This window comes from Ochotona princeps, chromosome 2, assembly GCF_030435755.1.
Source record: "Ochotona princeps isolate mOchPri1 chromosome 2, mOchPri1.hap1, whole genome shotgun sequence".
In the NCBI taxonomy this organism is placed as follows: domain Eukaryota; kingdom Metazoa; phylum Chordata; class Mammalia; order Lagomorpha; family Ochotonidae; genus Ochotona; species Ochotona princeps.
This window is the reverse complement of record NC_080833.1, coordinates 164387168-164408586: the sequence shown is the minus strand read 5'-3', so window position 1 is coordinate 164408586 and position 21419 is coordinate 164387168. Positions and strand designations below refer to the sequence as shown.

The following is a 21419-nucleotide window of genomic DNA, read 5'->3' as shown; positions in this document are numbered from 1 at the left end:
GTGAGGCTAGCTGATGGTGCCAGAGCAGCTGAGTGAACACACACGTGCCTACTGCCTTTGCTCTTCTTGTCCTTCGGTCACTGGCACCGAAAGGACTTCAAAGGTGACACTGTGGAGTTTCCTAAGCCAATCGTGGACCCCTCAGATCTCTCAGAAACAGCTCCAGAAAAGACCGAGTGTAGCTGGTATGGGTGAAGGTGAGGGGCACAGAGGTAGTTCAGATCAAAACAATTTATTTTAATGTATCATAGTTATTTATACTATAGACTATCTTTCTATATATTTAATTTACACACAAATTAAAAACAGTTTTGAAACTGCAAATACTTAATGAAAACATTTACATTGTTGAAAATGTTATTGCTTAAATATTTGTTTGAATTTACAGATACTATAAGACACCTAAAAATAAAGCCTTAGATAGTATGCACTCAGTGGAATTTGCACGACAACCCACTTCATCTAAGCAATAATGCTGATACTAATATTGAGGTTATAATGCAGTATTCATGCCTAAATACCTGCCAATTATATAAGAATCTTGATGAAACTCATTCTTAAAAAAGCAGTGATAACACATAACAACTTTACCATATGGCCCATTCTTTAGTCTCTGGAACTTTATCGGCAAAAGGCTGGTTTAACATGAAAATACATTTGCAATTTATATAAAGGATACATGCACTTCAAAAACGTATTGACCAATGAACACACAGTTGGCACAACTCACCCAAGTAGGGGATGCAAGGTGTCATCTTCAAGCTGCTTATATAGTCTCTGAGTCTTCTGTAGTTATCTTCTTTACTCATTACATATTCCAATTTGTCAAAGGTAGTTTTGTCTTTTCGACTTAATAACTAAAAACAATGAAAAAAAAAACCCAATTATTTACAAATCCAGTTTTATTGCAGCCAAGACCTAAAATAAAGCTATTTTACTGCAAATTTGTATTTTACTTTCAAAACTATACCTTCACTAGATAATTTTGGTAATGCAGAAACAATTATCAGTTACATCTTTTAACACTCCAAATTATTTTTAAAGCTTTTGTGTGTTTGTAAAATTAATTTACTAGGCATAAAAAATATATTATTTATCTTTAAAGTTTTAAATGGCTAAGCAATTTTGACCATTTCCCTAATTTAAAATAACTGTGTATTCATATTTAATGCAAATGCACAACTATTTTAACTGACCTGTCTCCTCAAAGGTAAGAGATCATGCTTATATAATGTTTAAGAAATAAAAACAAAACCCTACAGCAATCGTTCAGCACAGATCTAATCATGGTCAATCCTAATAATCCATTCAGAACACTGTAACTCTCTACATTTTGTTGGCTTTTGACAAGACACTATGTTTTTCTTTAATACCTCATCAGTGCCTTCTATATACAGTAGAAGGTACTATTTCAAGGGGCTTGGACAGTAAATTTGTAATGAGTGCTCTCTGAGCTCAACCATCAAGGGGAGTAGAAGTAAAGCAAGGTCAGTCACCCACAAAACATGAACTCAAAGTTCAGGAATTGTTCATTTGAATCATTCCAAAGACCATGGGAAAGCACTTTTTATCCTATAAGCTTATGAAGTTACTATTTCCTTATCCTGTGATTTAATTTTGCTTTGTTTCATCTCGAAATATCGGTGTTATTTTACAGCAAGGAAAAAACACTTCCACCTACACAATTCTTACCTAATTCTCGTAGGAGACTAACAGAACCCTTTGAGAAGACGGAACTAGAAGGTTCACAGTGCTAGCAAACAGCAGGATAGATTATACCTGTACTTGTTGGCTCACAAACTCTCATGTCCCTGGCTTCCAGGACCTCACAGTCCGATTCTGCAGATAAAAGTACAGTGCCACTTAACCCACTAACCCACCGCTCTTGCCAGCATCATCAGTAAGCATCGTTGAGATCTATGTCTGATAGGTTCAGAGATGTAGATTATCTCCAGATAATCTCTAACAGAAACTGTCTGAACATTATCCTTTCTTCTTTAAAATACAGTTCCAACAAGTACTTTGCTTTTGTCCACTATTCCATGACCTGAAACAGTGGTTTTTGCTATCTGCACTTCCTCCACTTCAGAATAGGTCACATTTCCAAGCTCAGGTCCAAACCCCTATTTGCTACCTGTGACTGTAACCATCTCCTGCTCTCCCATATCACAAAGCATTCAGACATGCAAAACATCGCTTATGTAGGGATCTGAAAACTCAATGAAGAACTGTAGTACAACATGAGAAACAAATGACTTAGAACCTATAATGATCCTGCCACAGGTCAAACAGTACCAAAGAATACTTGGTTTAAGATGTTAAACATTTCATAGTGTTTATAATAAATCAGTACCTAGACTAACAGGAGTCCATCTAGACCAAAAGGAAAAATCTTTGTCCAGAAAACTAACTGGAGGAAAAACAGGGATAGAAATAACTAAAAAATACTGACATACGTACTTAGCACTTGATAACATGGAGACTCAGTACAATTAGGAGGTTTTGATTTTCTTCTCTTCCCTTCCAAATCTTTTTTCTGACACCATAAGGACATGCCTTCATTTCACAGTGTGTTTTACCCGCAAATAAAAGGGAAAACCATTTCACAATGCCTCATCCCTGCTGTCCTTGCTGACAATCCTCTGGCCAAGAGCATGACAAATGGAGGCAAAGCTCATCACGCGCTCACTGGGAGCAATGGAAACAAGCTGCGAGGCTCCCAGAAGCTCCCGGCCCGAGCTCCAGGCCACCCACCACCCACCACCCACCACCTGCCCTGGGGGACGTGCAGATGAATGGCCGCTCATGTCAGGAACCGCTAGGCCTCCAGGCTACGCCTCACCACTCGGCATCCCTGCACAACATTCCCTAAAGGTGCACACACACAGAAGTACTCTATACACTGCCTCTCAGGTCCAGGACAGCTGTGACACTCTGCTCATGACACTCAATTATCATTCTGCAGTATGACTTTGTGAAACGAATTTACTTTGAACTTTGAAAACAAACACAAGTCCTCCTAAGAACTGCATTGTGATAACATGCCTCTATTTAATTACCTCCTCTACATCCACTCCTTGTTTCTACTCATTTTTCTGTTGTCTTCATGTTTCTTTTTTATTTTTAAGAGTTCTTTATACATTCCTGTTGTGCATTCTTGATCAATTATGCCTGTTGAATGCCTTTCCCTCTTAAGTCCCTTTTTGAAATTTAAGTCATCTTTTAATAAAGTTTATTAATTTCTTTTAAACTGAAACGCAGAGAGAGAACAAGGGAGCCAAAAGCACCTTCCACCTGCTAGTTCATTCCCCAAATGCCCACGTAGCTGGGGCTGGGCCAGGCTAACCCAGGAGTCGGTGACTGCAGCTAGGGCTCTTGGATCTGCCATTATTCCTAAACAATAATCATGGGTGAAAAGCCCTAAGGTTTTCTGATTTTAAAATTCCAGAAGCTGAAATCACTAAACTTTTGAAACTTAAAATTAGCACCTTTGACAAATTCCCTAAAAACATAATCTTTGACAAATGTAACAGTTTTTGGTATTTTTGGTATTTGGGTGTTTTTTTTTGGTAATTGGATAAATCAAATGAATATGAAACACTAAAAGTATAAACCGTCAGAGAAGTTAAAAACATTACCTAATGAGCAGAGACAACCTATCAAACTGTAGGCGACCAGAGCATCACTTGATAAACTTGGTGGAACAATGTGAAAGACCAAATGTGGGTTTGAAGAACAAAGCTGATTATAAAATTCCTATCTATTATCATAATATCACCCTTACTAAGAACTACAGAAGAAATGAATACATTTTTATTCCCCAGGAAGTCTAACCTTTCAGGAGCTAAGGAAGATTACTCACCGCCCATGTTTTAGTCAACCTGAAGATCGGAGCACTCTGCAAGCCAGAGAGCACCGCCATAAGTGCGTGAAGGTTATTCAGCTCAAACAGCTTCTGCAGAGGAATGAGAAACACATGACATGAATGCCAGAAAAGCGAACACCAACAAGCGCAACCTAGGTCAACTGGTTGTGTCCCTGCACTTGTCTCTGAGTTTGGATTTGGCACACAACTGAACTTTCATCTTCAATGGTAGCACTGTCCCCAGGTCTGGGAACAAATCTGTTTCAAGCTGAGTAACATTTTTTAAAAAAGATTTATGTCATTTTTCTTTGAGAGGCAGAGTTACAGAAGGAGAAACAGAAGAGAGAGGGTTCTGGTTATTGCCTTAATTAGCTAACATGGCTGGAGCTAGGCTCATCTGAAGCCGGGAGCTCCTTCCGAATCTCTCACATGGGTGCAGGGACCCAAGGACTTGGGTCATTCTCGACTGCTTCCCCAGGTCATAAGCAGGGAGCCGGATCAGAAGTGGAACAGCCGAGATATGAACTGGCGCTGTTATGGGACTTGAACACCACAAGAATCTTAGCCTACCATGCCACAGCAATGGCCCGGGGTAACAAATATATAAAATCAAACTGATGGCTCAGAGTCCAGGTTTACCTAAACTATCTCTTTCCTTATATTACAACATTACTGGTTATCAGATTTATGTTCCAAATTTCATAGGCAGATCTAAATCCTAGGACCCTGATTCGGTTTCCTACTGTGTGCTCTTGTTATTCTGGGGCTGGAGTCCCAGGCTGCTTTCCCTCATCGTCCTTCCTGATGTCTCAGATCCTTTGCTGTTCACGCTGGACTGGAACATTCTGTTGGAATTTACATGCAGAATGAACCTGCTTAACACTAGGTTTCACCAAGAGGTTTACTTGACACTGTTAATTTCCCAGATTTTTTTTCCTACTTCCTGATGTGTGAAATAATCCCAGATTTCCTGACTCAAAAAAATAATAAAAAATAAAAAAACTGGTATTTTAGCACTGTCCTAACCTTACCACCAAGCCCTGGTCTGGAAAATGCTGTGCCTCAAACATTTCATTAAAAATCCAAAGTCAGAAAAAAAAAAAAAGAGAGAGAACAAAATCAATAGCTCTGAGTCACGATGTAAACCTTTACACAGCAAGATTAGACAACTGGGGAGCCATTCAATAAACGTGCACTAAGCGTTTACTGTGGATTAGGCACAAGATGCCAAGCAGACATGAAAGCGAACAGAAATCCAAGCTGCATATTTCTACAATGAAAGTGTATTCAGGATTTATAACCGAATAGAAGCATCAGGGTGACCCTGTGACAGAGGTGCAGACATCCTGAACTGAGAATGGACACAGCATACAGACAGCCTGAAGACCTCCAGGGGACAGGCTGCACACAAGGACGTGTCGGGAGATAAGAGCCACGCCTGAATGGGAACTAAGGAGGTCAGCCTCACTCTCACAGGGTCTTAGGGAATTTTAGAAAGCTGAGGCTGCACATTCAAATGCCAGATGCCAGTTCACAACACTTTCCCTGCAATCCTAAAATCCAAAAACGGACAGGTCCAAACTTCTCTTTTTTGTTTTGGTTAAGTGTGGTTTCAAATTCTTTTGGTGGAAAACTATGACTTAATATTGGGTTTATGATAGACTGTGGTGAGTCACTACATGCTTGGTTCCAAATGTATGTAATGTGTTTGATTCCAAGCTCCAACCTCCAAGGAGTGGACTGTACAACCTTTGTAAAATTTGAAGGGGAAAAAATTCTACAAATATCTGATCTCAAAGACTTGAACAACTAATATAGATATGCATTACATTTTAGAAACATCAGAGAGTGGAAGGAAGGACGCAGAATGGGAACTTTTCAGAACTGTTTCAGTGGTCCAGGTAAGATATAAAGATATAAAGATAAGTTATAAAGTTTTCAAATAAGCCAGGGCAAGTGGAACTGAAGTAACAGAACAGATTCATATCCAGCAGAGACGTGGTGAATTCACACAGCAAGAAAACTCTTGGAAGGGCAGGTAAGACATGGAAAACATCTTGTGAAGATGCCCCAGTAGCCTAGGGAGAAAAGGTGCAGCAATCAGAGTCCAGAGAGGGGAACTGCCAATCATCTGGAGGGCATCTGCCACTCTAGCTGGTTTTCTGAGCGTCAGGGGACATGGGTCTGACGCGAACTCCTCCTCACATAAGGCGAACACCTCAGAGAGCTCCAGGTTCTGGGCCAGGGGCAGGACAGCAGCACCCCTCACCAACCACCAAACACAGCAAGCACCAAGGCTTGTCCTCAAGCTTAGGACGAAGGGAAGTGTGGAGGCATCTCCTGTAAATTTGTAGCCCAAATAAACACTTAAAATGTTGTTAGTAAAAATGGGCAAATAGCAGCCATCTCAGGCTGGTCTTGTGATTTCTGGTTAAGATGAAGAACAAGAGGTACCCTGTTCTGGCTGTAACAGCAAGGAAAAAGAAAGACAAGGAAAACGAGATTAAAACAAAACAACACTCAAATACTTTAACTATCAAAGTATTGCAGAGAGAAATTAAAGAAAATATAACATACATATCACATCGGTGGACTGAAAGTTTTCATTTTAGGCTATCAATTTTTCCCAAAATGATCTATGTATTCAACAAAACATAAAGGAAAATTTAGGCAGACCACTTTGCGGAAACATATACTCTAACCATAATATTCCAACAGACATCTGAAGGACACAGCATAGCTGAAATACTACTGGAGAACAACAAAGACCAACCACAACAAGATTTCAAGAATTATGGAAATTAAGACAACAAAATACTGGGGTAAAGAATGGACAAGTAAAGACACAGAAAAACACAAGTATCTAATTAAGCAATTTTCAACCAAACTGCCAAAGCAGTTAAACGGAGAAAGGGACAGAGCTACATATTTTTTTTTCTTTAAGATTTATTTTTATTGCAAAGTCAGATATACAGAGAGGAGGAGACAGAGAGAGGAAGATCTGTCTGCTGATTCACTCCCCAAGTGTCCACAACAGCCAGAGCTAAGCCAATCTGAAGCTAAGAGCTCTTCCGGGTCTCCCACACGGGTGCAGGGTCTCAAGGCTTTGGGCTGTCCTCGATTGCTTTCCCAGGCCACAAGCAGGCAGCTGGATGGGAAGTGGAGCTGCCGGGATTAGAACCAGCGCCCATATGGGATCCCAGCGTGTTCAAGGCGAGGACTTAAGCTGTTAGGCCACCACGCAGGGCCCCCCAGAGCCAGATATTCTTAAGAGGGGCAAAAAGAACTAACCTTGACTCCTACATACTATACTACATCATACATGAAAATTAACTCAACATGGATCCTTTAACACTTAAGACTATTAAAGTTCCTGGCAGTGATCAAAGGAAAATGTCTCATAAACCTGAAATCAAGCAGTGAGGTCCTGCTCTCCTGCCTTCCTCCCACGGGGGGAGCAGGAACTCAGGAGGTGAGCCTCAGGGGAAGCCGGATGGGAAGCGTGGCACCCGAACTCACACCCGGGCACTCCTCATGGAATGCAGGTGCCTGCTGCGGGGAGCCTTAACCTACTATAGCACAAGGCCTTGTTTGGGTGTTTCTAATGAAGCTAACACACACTGAATTGATAACTCAGCAAGTCGACTTCTAAGTATGAACTACGAAAAATATTCCACAACAATTATCCCAGTCTTCATTCATGAAAGTCAAAAACTAAAAACAACTCCGGCAATAAGAAAACAGTGAGTAATGAAATATACTGGAAAGCTAGCGAGCAAAACAAAAAAGGGACTGTTGATAACATAAAACATGATAAATTTCAACATTTAGGTGGCAAAAATAGCTGGCCACAATAGAGTACATTCTGTATGATGCTATTTACATAAATCCCAGGAATAACTTTTGCTTATTGCACTAGGGCAGTGGGGCATGCTGGTGCAGCAAGCTGCCGAATATGGTGTTTGGAAATGTGCCTGAAGAAACTATGAAAGAATAGAAATATTCTGTCCTTAATTTGCATAGCAGTTAAAAGTAAGTAAACTGTATCAAACCCTCAAATAGAATTTCCACGTCACATATGGACAAATAAAAATGTAATCCACTGGAATTAAACACTCAAGTAAGAAAATCAAAGCTGTATAATCCTTAAGGATAATATGTCTCATAGTTTCAGAAATTAGTATAATATTTTCTTTTAAGATTTATTTATTTATTTGACAGGCAGATTTGCAGACAGAAGTAGAGAAAGATCTTCCATCCACTGGTTCACTACCCAAAAGGCAATACGAGCCACGACTGGGTGAGGCTGAAGCTAGCAGTCCCTCTGGGTCTCCCAGGTTGGTTCAGAGCCCCATGGACTTGGGCCATTCTCCGCTTCTCTCCCAGGCTATAAGCATGCAGCTGGATTAGGAGTGGTGCAACTGGGTTTGGAACTAGTGTCCAAGTTGAGGCTGGTGACTCGAGTGTCAGTTTAACTGGCTACACCACAATGCTGGCCCCTGATAAAATTTTCAAAGATAAACTAGTTGCTACTGAGTTGCTAGTATTAATTAGCTAGTTGCTACTCACTAAGCTAAACCCTTCCCAACCTGACACTTAATCCACCTCTAGCTCCAAAGCAATCAATCAGAAGCATTTAGACCAACAGCAAAGGAGTCTCCTAGCACCCTAAGAGACGTCCTTAACCTGTTCACATGCCCAGACATGCCAATGTGACTGACAAATGACCTTCCAGTGTGGTGGGGGGCAGTGGGCAACAAGGCCCTTTTGAATGTACTGAGTGCAAATGAAGGAATCGTGCATGCAGGGAACACCAGCTGGGTGCAAGTCAGCAAGCCACGTTCCAAACAAGAGCCAGGACTGGGCTGGGGGCAGGCGAAATGCCGTGTGCCAGGAAGGAAGCACCACACCTTCCTACCCGCAAAGGTCACACCCAGATGCCACTGCGGACCCAGGCAGTGGACCCCTTTCTGTTGTGCTGTCTCATCTGTGCTCAAGCTTAGGCCCTCAGTTAACGCTGTCTGCTTTGCACTTTGGCTTCTTGTCAATTTGTATATGCAAGTGAGCCAGAGAACCCGTAGGATCAGTAACACTGGGGAGTACGTGCTGAGACGCAGTCCCCGTGTGACTGAGAGAAGGCTTCTGAGGAAGAAGCATGAACAGCTGAGCCATCCTGAAGAATAAAAATAAAGCCGAGGAATCAAAACTCCAGATTTTACGGCAAAGAAGACGGCAGAGATGGTGAATTAGTTGGTGCTACAACTGAGATTGTAAGATTACAGGCAGGGGTCCACAGCAGCACAGGAAGAGGATAAAAGTTTTCTCGCCAAGGCTTGTTTTTCAGCGAACCTTCCAAACAAGCGTATCTCCCAACACAAAGAAAGCTGCAACAAAGCAGTGTGAGTCAAGACTGAACGCACACTGCAGCACGGCGCACACTGCAGCACGGCGCACACTGCAGCAGGGGCACACTGCAGCACGGCGCACACTGCAGCACGGCGCACACTGCAGCAGGGCGCACACTGCAGCACGGCGCACACTGCAGCAGGGGCACACTGCAGCACGGCGCACACTGCAGCACGGCGCACACTGCAGCACGGCGCACACTGCAGCACGGCGCACACTGCAGCACGGAGCACACTGCAGCAGGGCGCACACTGCAGCAGGGGCACACTGCAGCAGGGGCACACTGCAGCACGGCGCACACTGCAGCAGGGCGCACACTGCAGCAGGGGCACACTGCAGCAGGGGCACACTGCAGCAGGGGCACACTGCAGCACGGCGCACACTGCAGCAGGGCGCACACTGCAGCAGGGGCACACTGCAGCACGGCGCACACTGCAGCAGGGGCACACTGCAGCAGGGGCACACTGCAGCAGGGCGCACACTGCAGCACGGCGCACACTGCAGCAGGGCGCACACTGCAGCACGGCGCACACTGCAGCACGGCGCACACTGCAGCAGGGCGCACACTGCAGCAGGGCGCACACTGCAGCAGGAGGCTCCCTCCCTCTGTCTTCTGCATCCTGGGCCCGCCCCTTTCACCCCTGCTAAGAAAAGTCCTGGCAAACTGCTCCTCAGGCAGAGTGTCCTGTGGACCTGTACTGTCCCTCTATCCCCCTTGTCACAAGCAAATAAGGTTCTCCTCCAAGCAACTCCCACTGTAACTAATCTCTTGGTGACATTTCAAGCAAACGCATCCCTCTGTCCACCACAGTGCTTTTCAACTTCATCTCAACAGCTCTCCAGAATTGAGAAAATGTGTCGCTTATGCCACTTAGTTTATGGCAATTCTGTTTAGCAGCCTTGGACAGTCAAAAATTTAAAATTAAATGTTAATATATTTGAGTACTTAAACCAAGTATGGCAAAAGGTAACACAAAAAGAGTGATGAGAAGCCACAGATTATGAAAGTGTATATTTTAGAAAGCTAGCATCTACAGTATAAGAACTCTTGCAGAAACCAATGAAAGACCAATGAAAAACATTGAAAATCGTGAATAGACATTTCAGGACAGTAAATCTAGCCAATGTTGAAAAAAAAATGCTCACTCCCATTAGAATCAATGAAAGGCCACTGAACATTTTAAAATGAGGTACGTTTCACAACAGTCATAGTTTGAAATAACAGAAATTCTAACAATATCAGTGATATTAACAACATTAAACAGTGATACATCGTGAACAACAGGTACCTTCAAACATTGCTACCTACAGCGCTTATTAGTGGAACAAGTTTACGAAACAACATTACAGAGATGAGCAAACCACTCAGCAATTTCACTGGTATTTCTAGAACATCAACATTTATACAAGTATCAAGAAACTCTTGTAAGAATGCTTACAGCAGCAATCTTGGTAACAGCAAAATTCTGGAAACCAAACCATCTACTACATTTGTGGCATTTGCAAACAACGGGAAACTGCACAACAGAGCTTCAATCAAAAGCACTGAGGAACACAGACATTTAAAAAAGTATATGAAGGCATTTTAAAAGTTCATGGAAAACAGAACTTTTAAATGCCTATTTTGGTGTTTGTGAAACCCACACAGCTTCTCACAACAATCTATGCATAGATTCCAAAATGTCTTCCTACCAAATTAAACTTAATTTCATTTCCACAAACTTTCTGAAGTTCTCTCAAAAAAGCGAAAATGAAATAATTCAACTGAAACAAAGTCCAAACACATATATATGGAATACTTTATCATTCAGGAATACAAATACAGAATTTAATTATAAGAAAAATACAGACCTATAAGAGAAATGTGAGAAGTTAAAGAGTTATGTTTCTTTTGCTATCTTAAATATTTCTACAGATGGTTGCTGTAATGGTAAAATTACATGTGTCAACTCCTGCTATAGCACAGTAGACACACTTATCTAAGCGTTGCCATAGTTATTTCACACATGTGATTAACAGAGATCTGCTGACTTTAAGAGATTATACCTTAGAGCTGGTTGTGATTCAGCTAGTTCAGGCCTTATAGGTTAAAAACTGAGGTTTTCCAGAAAAGAAAAAATTCTTCTTCAAAACTATGGTCAAAGGACTGGAGTGGCACTGCAGGCAAAGCCACAACTTGCTATGCCAGCATCCTGTGGCAGAGCGCCAGCTGCCATAGAACTGCTGATTTCTGATTCAGCTCTCTGCTAATGTTTCTGGCAAGGCAGCAAAAGATGTTCCAAGTGCTTGAGCCCTGCCCCTGCCACCTTTCAGGCTGGCCCAGCCCTGGCAGCTAGAGCCATCTGGGAAGTGAGCCAACAGACAGATGATCTGGCTCTGTCTCTCTGCCTTTCAAATAAATTAGTCTTCAATTAAAAAAAAAAAAAAATCCTTAGAAGAACAAATGACTGCCTCCACGCCGGCCTGATTCTCCACATGGCAGGCCTGCCTTCCAGATTTCAGACTTGTCAGAGCTCACAGGCGTATGAACCAGTTCCTCAGACGTCTTCATGTATTTTACATCTGCATTCATTCCTGTGGGTTTATGCAGGAGCTGGTCCCTCTGGAGAACAGGGAAAGACACACTCGACTAAAGGAAGACGACAAACTTGCCAGTGAATACAGACGGCAGAGAGTCAGAGCAAAGGCACTCAGGAAACAGTGATGAGCAAAAAATAATCAGGAATTCAGGGGTTGGCATGGTGGCCAGTGCTGTCAAAAATAACCCAAGATCTAAGAATCTAAACCAGAATTTAGCAGTGGCGTGCTGAGTAGGATAATGATAGGTTTGACAGGTAAAAGACGCTGGTTTTGATTTCAACATACGAGTAAATATAAAAATACCAAAGAACACCAATGCAAATTAAAATTTATGCAAAAGGTAATTTCTTAGTTAAAAACACCATACCTAACATATCACACTATTTTTAAACTGTGGATGACACTTTGGTGAAAGTCCTTTGGAGAAGACCAGCTCTGCCACCTAGTGCCAGAGTATGTTAAAGACAACAGCTACCAAGCACAGTGTTGGACACAGGGGCAGCAAACACGGCATCCTCTTGGATTCCACCTTCTGTATTTTCAGGGGATGTATGTCATGTATATATGATTAAAATAATGAAGAATGAACAAGGCTCCAATTCCCACAAACCTGGAGCTGGTATATCTTAATAACATTTCAGATTCTTCTCGCAGAGTGTCCCGTTCATCCCTAATCCCTAAATTCTAACTATTCATGAAATCCATTGCTTCACTGAGCACCTGTGCCACAACAGTAACTGTTCATTCTATTGTTTCAAAGATAAAGTCTCCTTATTCTTGATATGGCTTGCGGAGTGTTGTTGCAGAAGCCACACTTGGTATGGGGGCCGACATGGTGGCACAGCACAGCAGTGCCAGCAGCCCAGATGGGCACTGTTTCTAATCCTGGCTACTCCACTTGTGATCTAGCTCTCTGCTTACAGCTTGGGAAGGCAGCAGAGGATGGCTCACATGCTTGCGCTCCTACAGCCAGGTGGGAGCTCCTGGCCCCGGGCTTCAGACTGGCTCAGTTGTGGCTGATGCTGCCGTTTGGGGAGGATAGTAAACCTCCCTGTCTCTACTTCCATCCGTAAATCTGCCTTTTTAAGTACGTAAAATAACCCCACAAAGCTGCATGCACTGTCCTCCTTAAATCTTTGCGGTTTCCCGATACCTGTGGAGTACTTCAGTATTTTGTTAGCATCTGGTTAGCCAGAATCTGATCCATCATGCATTTATCCAGATCAACAGATTTGTAATTCAGTGGCTCAAGAGACAAAGAGGAAAGAAACAAAAGGGGTAGAAAGTAGGTGTGAGAAAAAAGGCAACCAATTTCAAAAATTCACCTGTATCAATTATATCTCCCGTTCTCCAGTATCAGTAAATGATAAATGGCAAATATTCACTTCTGAACAGTTAAACTCAAGAAATACAACCACAAGATCGTCTTACCTTTGCAGTCTTAATATAGTGACTCAAAACTTCTGCTCTAATTTTTAACGTCTGGGCATGAAGAATCTCTCTGACCACCCAAAAGCTCACCTGAAAATGAACATGGAAATTGAAGGGTAACATTAGGTTTATGTCTGACAAGCATATATTTCGACACACAGAACCTCCATATTTCACAAAGGTGTCTATCTTAATTCCTTGTTCTATATTTAAGCTATCGTTGGCAGTATATCTCCCAGATTCTGGTAAGATCTAGTTCCCAAAAAACACCAAAAGTTACAGATATTTAAATAACCTTGGCAGATATCATCTATGAATTTGAATCAAGAGAGCATGATTACTGATTTATTCTAATCACATAAAAATGCAAGTGTGATTCTCCAATACAAAGTGCTTGTTTCGTTTTTGAGTTCCTTTGATGAATACAGTATTGGTGAAATGGATGTTAACTTCCTAAAGCCAGAAGCCTGGAACGGGGCCCACGCTGGGCACATGATCAGCGAGCTGGGAACGAAGTGGAGGTGTACATTTCAAACCAGTGCCCACGCAGCCTTAGCCAGGCCCATCCCAACTTTCGCAGCCTTTTGAGGAAATGAAGCAGAGGAATCAATATCTAAAGGTTTTCCAGGGCCTGCAGCCCGACAGGCCTGGGAGTGGTGGTCCCGCTCCTGACTCCAGCCTTCTGTCGGTGTGCACACCAGAGGCAGCAGGTGGCGGGCCAAGCATCTGGGTTCCTATCCCCTGGGAGGAGGGGCTCAGCCCGGCCCCAGCCAGGCCTGGGTGAGAGGCAGCATGTCTGCGCTCATGTTCTCCGGCTCTCACTCGTTCTGGCTCACACTCTCACAAGAATTTCAACAAGTTCCTAGGTAACTTTATGCTACAAGAACATATACAAGTGTATTTTCTAAATTTCCTGAAAATGCAATGTGCATTTTCCACGAACTTTTTGAGACCCCTTCTACAGTACTTTGCTATAAAGTGTAAACTAAGGAAGAATGAAGAACGAAAGATTGTGTCTTGAAACGTGGGCAACAGTGACGGGGCGACTCCCTCCCCCGCTGTCCACAGTCCCAAGTCCTCTCAACTTCCCTGCAAAACACGTTATTGTATTGATAATAAGGTAGGAAGTTTTTACAGACATGAGATAGAGTTCCATTTTTGGTAATAACAGAGTAAAGCAGCCTATATTTTAGGGAGAATTTGTTTGAGTATAATTACAAAATATTACAGAAAAAAAAGCCATCTTTAAAGAGGGACCAAAACTGTACAACTGGCAATGGAGAAAAGGGGAAGAAACTGTGCGAGGATGCGCATGTAGAAAGTGTGTAGCCTCTGGACACTGTCCGGCACTGCGTGGGGTACGGGTGCCAGAAGGCACTTCAGAGCACCAAGCCCTTCCGCAGCCACAGCACAGGCTGCAAACAGGCATTTCTGAAATGCCGGGCAGAGCCCCCAGCAAGCTATATAGAAACTCTAACCGAATTCCTGGCTAACCTCAGCCTGTGGCACACATAGAGGCAACCACAGGAAGTTCAAGTTCAAGCAAAACGAACCTAGAAGGCTGAAAGAGACGATATGTTTTCCAGAGAGTTTGCAGTGTTTAAGTCCTATCAAGCCAACTCACCACTAAAATACACATCAGTGCTCTGTAAGAGAAGAAAACACAAGCTAGAATCTGCAAGACCCCATCCAAAATGATGATTACATCACTGGGGGAAAAGCGTCAGTCATGTAAACAAACAGGAAATGTTGACAGAGTTTGGAGAAAAGCTTTTGATAGAAAGTGGCCCCACAATAACCCTTTTGTTGGAATTAGTGGCAATTAAATGTAATATGGAAACCACAGTGGTATGTCAGAACAACAAAGAGTCCGCCTAGTGAATGAGGTCCTTACTGTAGTGACTGGCATCCATCACACTGCTAATCTTCTGGTTCTGATAACATAATCCACAGGTACAGAAAACGCCAACATGGGGTGGGGACTTCACATACATAAAAACACACAACTACACTGACCTTTGCGTTGAGTTTAAGAGAAAAAGCTGAGGTTGTCAGACTGGATAAAACAAGGAAGACTCAACAACATGTTGTCTACAAGAGAGTCATCTTTAAAATAAAGATGCACATAGTCTCTCCACTAAAGATTCTGTCTAACTTATTTTCTATTTTGCTGCTTCAGATTTCCCAAGACCCCAGTGGAAAGTCAGAGTAATGCAGCGACTATGGAGTGGCGCTTCCCACAGGATCAGCTGTGGTCAGGAATAAGGACACGAGCTTTTAGCATTGTGACACATCTAACTCTGGTAAATCGTTTATTTTAGTAAACAAAAAATAGGAAAACTTATAACTAAAGCCAAATTTGGCTGTTGTAACATAACGCTTTGTAATTAAGGAAAAAAATTTTTTTTACTGCAAGGATAAATTCTGACCATTTTAGAAGAAAAAATTTAAAACAACTTGTATAAAACTCAAATCTATGATCCAGTGCAAGACATGTTTGTCCTGTGCCCTATTAATAGGTCTAACCAAATTTTAAAAATAAACAAACAAACAAAAGAAAAAAAAAAAAAACCACCTTAACCCAACCCGCTTCTACCTCTGAGAACACGCTGAACCTGAAAAACTATTTGCTGTAAGCACTCAAAAATGTTAGGATAAATACAACCCAAGAATGCATGTCTAAGTTAGAAGAAAAATAAGGATTTCCCTAGAGGCCAAAACAGTGAAGGAATAAACGCCAAGCAGAAGTTCTCAGAGTGCACAGGCAGCTGTCCCTTCACGTGCAACAGAGGCTTGGGGACTGAGCTGCTCTCCATGAACCAACGCCGGCCTTACACCTGTGCCTTCTATCATCCCCACACGGGCCGCACACTCAGTGAAAGGGTGGACTGGAAAGAGGGACACACCAAGCTGACCTGCCTTAGCCGAGACTGAGAGCAGGCAAGGAGACGAGTCTTTAGCAGCAATTTATAACTAGGCTTGCCTTCAGCGGATGTGGAATTTATATTTCCACTACAGAAAAGTACCAATATTCCTCAACCAAAATATTCAGCGTAAAGCATATTTTGATGCCTGTAACAGCTCTGAGGCCCAACAAACGTAAACAAAAAGCCTCTCAGAAGGAACGTACTATAGAGGATTCAAAGTATGCCATTGTAAAAGAATTAAAAACATGAAAAGGAGGAAGAATGGGGATGAGGGCAGCGTGCAACAATCACTATGCTGTTAAAACTGCATACATGAAACACCTGAAGTCTGCGCCCATTTTGTAAATTGAAAAATTAAAAAGAGATGCACTATTATTAGGCAGCAGCAGAACTCCTGTAAAGCTTAAAGCAATATAAGTTTTCAATTCAAGATTAGAAAATCTGTAAATAAATAAATAAACCATTAAAAGTCAGAAAAAATGAGCAGAGACTCAGGATTCCAAGGCTTCAGATAATAACATAACCTACAAGGAAATGCTGAAAATGACTTTGTCGGTTTTTAAAAACAAGAACACTACCATAAAATCCACAGGTATAGAACGGATGAAACGCCCTGAAGGGGACGAAGTGCACTGAAACACAGATGTGGGGAAACCACCGCCGACAGAGCACATGTGGACAAATGGAAAACACGGGAGGTTAAGGGACAAAGAGCTCAAGCTCTGGCGTATGTCCAGCAACCCTGCCGAGGGAGAAATGGCAGGGACCAGGCAGAGCAGCGACAGCCAAGGCGACAACTGACTGCAACCACTGCGGAAGTGCAGTGAAGCATTCCGCTACTTCTCAGTGAAAAGTCACATATTGAGAAGCCGCATTTCAGAAACTATTAAAAGTATAAAAAGAACTCACATGATTAAATCGTCTTGTGAAAGCAACTGCATTTGGTGCGGAACTGTGTTTCTCTTTTTTATTCCATCCACAACTTGAAAGCTCCTGGAAAATTAAAGCGAAAATTTAACATAAATTCAATGAATAACTCAGCATCATTGTCATAGTGCAGATTTGAAAGCATTCAAGGGCCCGGCGGCGTGGCCTAGCGGCTAAAGTCCTCGCCTTGAACATGCCAGGATCCCATATGGGCACCGGTTCTAATCCCAGCAGCTCCACTTCCCATCCAGCTCCCTGCTTGTGGTCTGGGAAAGCAGTCGAGGATGGCCCAAAGCTTTAAAAAAAAAAAAAAAAAAAAGCATTCAAGACAGCCAACTCTCTTTTCCAGAACCACTTTACTTGACAAGAGCATTTCTAATAACCATTCAGGATAAATTTCAAAAGCTGATTTCACTACCCTGTAAGAGAACAAAACTACCTGTCTGTGAACACTGGTAACCTGCCACTGCAAAGGTGGGATCCTGGGGCATTCTCGGAGATCTGAATCCCACACAGGCAGACCCCAGAGGATGAGAGGCAGCATCTCCCAATCCACAGTGGAGACTACTGGGGCTGGCAACCACTCGCTGCTCCAGCGGCTTCTGGAACCTTTCAGCAGGCAGTAAGAGCCCAGGCAACTGAGTCAAGCTCTGTAGAGGAGCTGCTGATCTGCTAACAGAGTCCAAAGACCCAAGAATTTCAATGTTCAAAAGAAACTATTTTATGCAAACTTCTAATAGGCATAAGACATTTCTGTTAATTATAACTGAAGCCTACCCATTACAACACCATGGTAGTTACACATATTTCTAGATCTTACATAATACGTTAATAAGGAAGCATGTATATTGCTATATAGCTTTTTTCAGTAAGTGTTAAATTAATAAAACTGATATCCTTTCATTTTAATGAGCTTCAAAAATATAGACTTCCGATTGCCAAATGGGTCCAAAGTCGTAGCCAGTTCAAAGCTCCTCTGTAACACAGGAAGGCGCAGGGAAGGGGAAAGGAGAGACAGAGAAGGACCCCAAAACCAAAACCAAACCAAGTAAACGTAAAAAGAACTCTGAAGAAACTGAGTCAAGGGAGGGAAAAAACCAGGGAGGGCTTTCATGATCACTTTCAGATGACAAAAGATACTGTGCCCATTAAGAAAAAACCAAATTGTGATGTAAACAGAGCAATCTTAAAATGTGATAGGATTACGAGATTGAGATCTTTTAAACAGAAAACTAAAAATGTGGACCAATACATTTTGTTAATTAGAACAGCCCATCAATCAACATCTGAATAAAAGTGATTTTAAGAGAAAATGGAGAAAACTTATCAAAAATGTAACTCAAGAAAATGTCCCAGAACCTAAAGGAAAGAAAAGCTGTTGCTCTGGCTCACACTCACACTAAGGCAGAGCACCCAAGCGCCGAGGGCAGCTGGCACCGCCGGCCAGCACGTCACCCCCTGCTTGTGACGTCTCCGAGGGCAGCTGGCACCGCCGGCCAGCACGCCACCCCCTGCTTGTGACACCTCCGAGGGCAGCTGGCACAGTCGGCCAGCACGCCACCCCCTGCTTGTGACGTCTCCGAGGGCAGCTGGCACCGCCGGCCAGCACGCCACCCCCTGCTTGTGACGCCTCCGAGGGCAGCTGGCACCGCCGGCCAGCACGCCACCCCCTAGCTGCTCTGCTTCCAATCCAGCCTTCTCCTCCCATGGGCCTCGGGGAGGCATCAGGACCGTCTACACGCTGGGCCGCTGCCACGCGCAGGACACCAAGCGCAGCACTAGGGCTCCTGGCTTCAGTCTGGCACAGACCTGATCGTGACGGCCAACTGAAAAGTGAACCAGCACATAGTTCTCTCTTTTCTCCCTCAGCCAACCTGCACTTCAAATAAACAAACGTACATATCCTTTCTAAAAGTTTCAGGGCACTGCAGACAGAACATAAGCGTACCAGACTCAAAAGAACAAAAACACAGATCACATACAGAGAGTCACTGGGATCAGTTAATTCAACATCAGCACTGGAAGATAAAACACAACTGAAACAATCGCTTCAAAACCCTGAAGTTCTGTGTGCCACAAAAATACCAAGCCGACTACAGATACTTTCTGATATAAACATCTCAGAGAACTTGCCTTCATGTAGTTATTCTCAGGAGCTAGAATGAGCAGACCAGGAAAAAGCAGGGCATCAAATCCAACACACCCAGAGCTCAACACAGAAATAAAATGTTAGGATTCCTCCAACTGGCAGTCGAGGGCGCTCCGGAGACAAAGCTGCGAGCAAACTCCAGCCCGAAGAGGTAAGCGGGCAGACACAGAGGACTGGACAGCCAGCTCCTGGTCTTGCCACTCAGCAGGAAGATCTGAACAAAGCTCCTGGCTCCAGCCCAGCCTAACCCCACCTGTGCACTCAGGGAGTGGAAGATTCTCCCTCTCTCTGTCACTGTTAAGAAACTTTTTAAAGATCAGATTGCCAGAACATATTTTTGTTTTAAAATCACAGCATGTTTATACAACTACACAAAGACACTGCATTTTAGGCCCAAATCTTTACAATTAAATCCATCGATAATGAATCTGGTTTTAACCAATTAATACAATCCCCACATTTGATACTTAAGTTAGAATTAAAGTATAATTATAACGCACGGTACAAGGATGGGCTGCTTGTAAAGTGATTAGGCTGGGTTGGGCTCCTGGGGTGAAGCCCCAGGAATAATTCAGTGGCTCATGAAGACAGAGGTATGCTCACAACCAAGCTCCATATCTAACCACCTAACGCTGGTTTCATTTTTCTGTTACAGTTATGCTATATCTTTGAAATCTTTTCTAATACTTCTGATCATTTAATAAAAATACAGTACCACAGCACAGCCGGTATTGATATCAGCACCATTTGTTAAATGTTTGGTTCCCGAAGTCTTACTCTAGCGGCTAATGGAATAAGGTCTAAGAAGCTGGGGCCTTTGGGAAGTAATTAGAAACAGGCCGGGATGGGGTGCAGCTCTGTGAGGCACAGGCCGGGACGGGGTGCAGCTCTGTGAGGCACAGGCCGGGATGGGGTGCAGCTCTGTGAGGCGCCCCGTGGCAGAAGCCAGTTGCACCCAGAGGAGTGCGCTCCCGGCTCCCCGAGCGCTCAGTGAGTGCTTCAGCAGGGCCCTCTTACAGCATCTCTTCAAGCTTGGACTGTGAACCTCCAAAGTTGGGAGTGAAAACAAACTTCCTTTTTAAAAGCAGTGAAATTACTGAGTCAAAGAGCAGGCACCTTTTGAGAGGTTTGATATTTGTCAAACTGCCATTGTAATACTGCATCCTTTATGCTTGTACTAACAAGTCTGTCTCATAATCTCATCAAAACCAGGAATGTTCCTCTATCACTTCATTTCATATATGAGCAATATTGCCCTCATTTTCCCAACTGGAATACTATGCTTATTGTCAAATATTGGGGGAGGACCACAGAAGCAGCAAGGGAAGAGTAAAACATTTACAATATATCACACCCAAGAAAGCCTACATAAACATACAGGTTTCTTAAGAACTTACGTAGCCTATTTTATACTTATTTGAATAATGTACATCCCATGTGATTCACTCGATAGCTTGTTCGAAGAAGGTCCCCTTCGCGGAGCAGGTGCCCGACACAACAGTCCCAGCACTAATACAGTGCTCCCCAAGTGTAAGGGCTTCCCACTCCAACTGACTCGATTCCATCTTCAGCATTACAACAGGGCACTGGGGCATGTCTTCACTTTCACAGAAAAAGTTATGTCCAACACTTCATATAAACAATTTCTAAGGTGTTCTGGATAATCTATGCAATTGTTTGAGCTTTGTAACATCAACAATTTAATGGAAAAATGCTTGGTCAGTGAAGTCTTAGAGAAGGAGTACTGAGATACTGCGGGTTAAGTCACAGCTTAGGACATCCACATTTCATGCTGGACTGCCAGGAACCGAGTCCTTCCTCTGCCTCCTTCCAGCCTCCTGTAACGTGCCAGGAACCAAGTCCTCCCTCTGCCCCTCTCCAGCCTCCTGTAACGTGTCAGGAACCGAGTCCTCCCTCTGCCCCTCTCCAGCCTCCTGTAACGTGTCAGGAACCAAGTCCTCCCTTTGCCCCTCTCCAGCCTCCTGTAACGTGTCAGGAACCGAGTCCTCCCTCTGCCCCTCTCCAGCCTCCTGTAACGTGTCAGGAACCGAGTCCTCCCTCTGCCCCTCTCCAGCCTCCTGTAACGTGTCAGGAACCGAGTCCTCCCTCTGCCCCTCTCCAGCCTCCTGTAACG

The 21419-nt window shown here is 43.3% G+C and overlaps 1 protein-coding gene across 2 annotated transcripts in view; it reads right to left on the bottom strand.

Annotated features, from left to right (window-relative positions):
• Positions 1–21419, bottom strand: part of RALGPS2 (Ral GEF with PH domain and SH3 binding motif 2) — a 138589-nt gene that overhangs the window by 58991 nt on the left and 58179 nt on the right. For both annotated transcript variants that reach the window (XM_058660718.1, XM_058660719.1), the window contains exons 5-8: positions 17119–17202; positions 13283–13372; positions 3863–3955; positions 731–857 (exon numbers count right to left, since the gene is read on the bottom strand). In XM_058660718.1, the coding sequence (XP_058516701.1) occupies positions 731–857; positions 3863–3955; positions 13283–13372; positions 17119–17202 (394 nt within the window). The remainder of the gene's footprint in view (positions 1–730; positions 858–3862; positions 3956–13282; positions 13373–17118; positions 17203–21419) is intronic.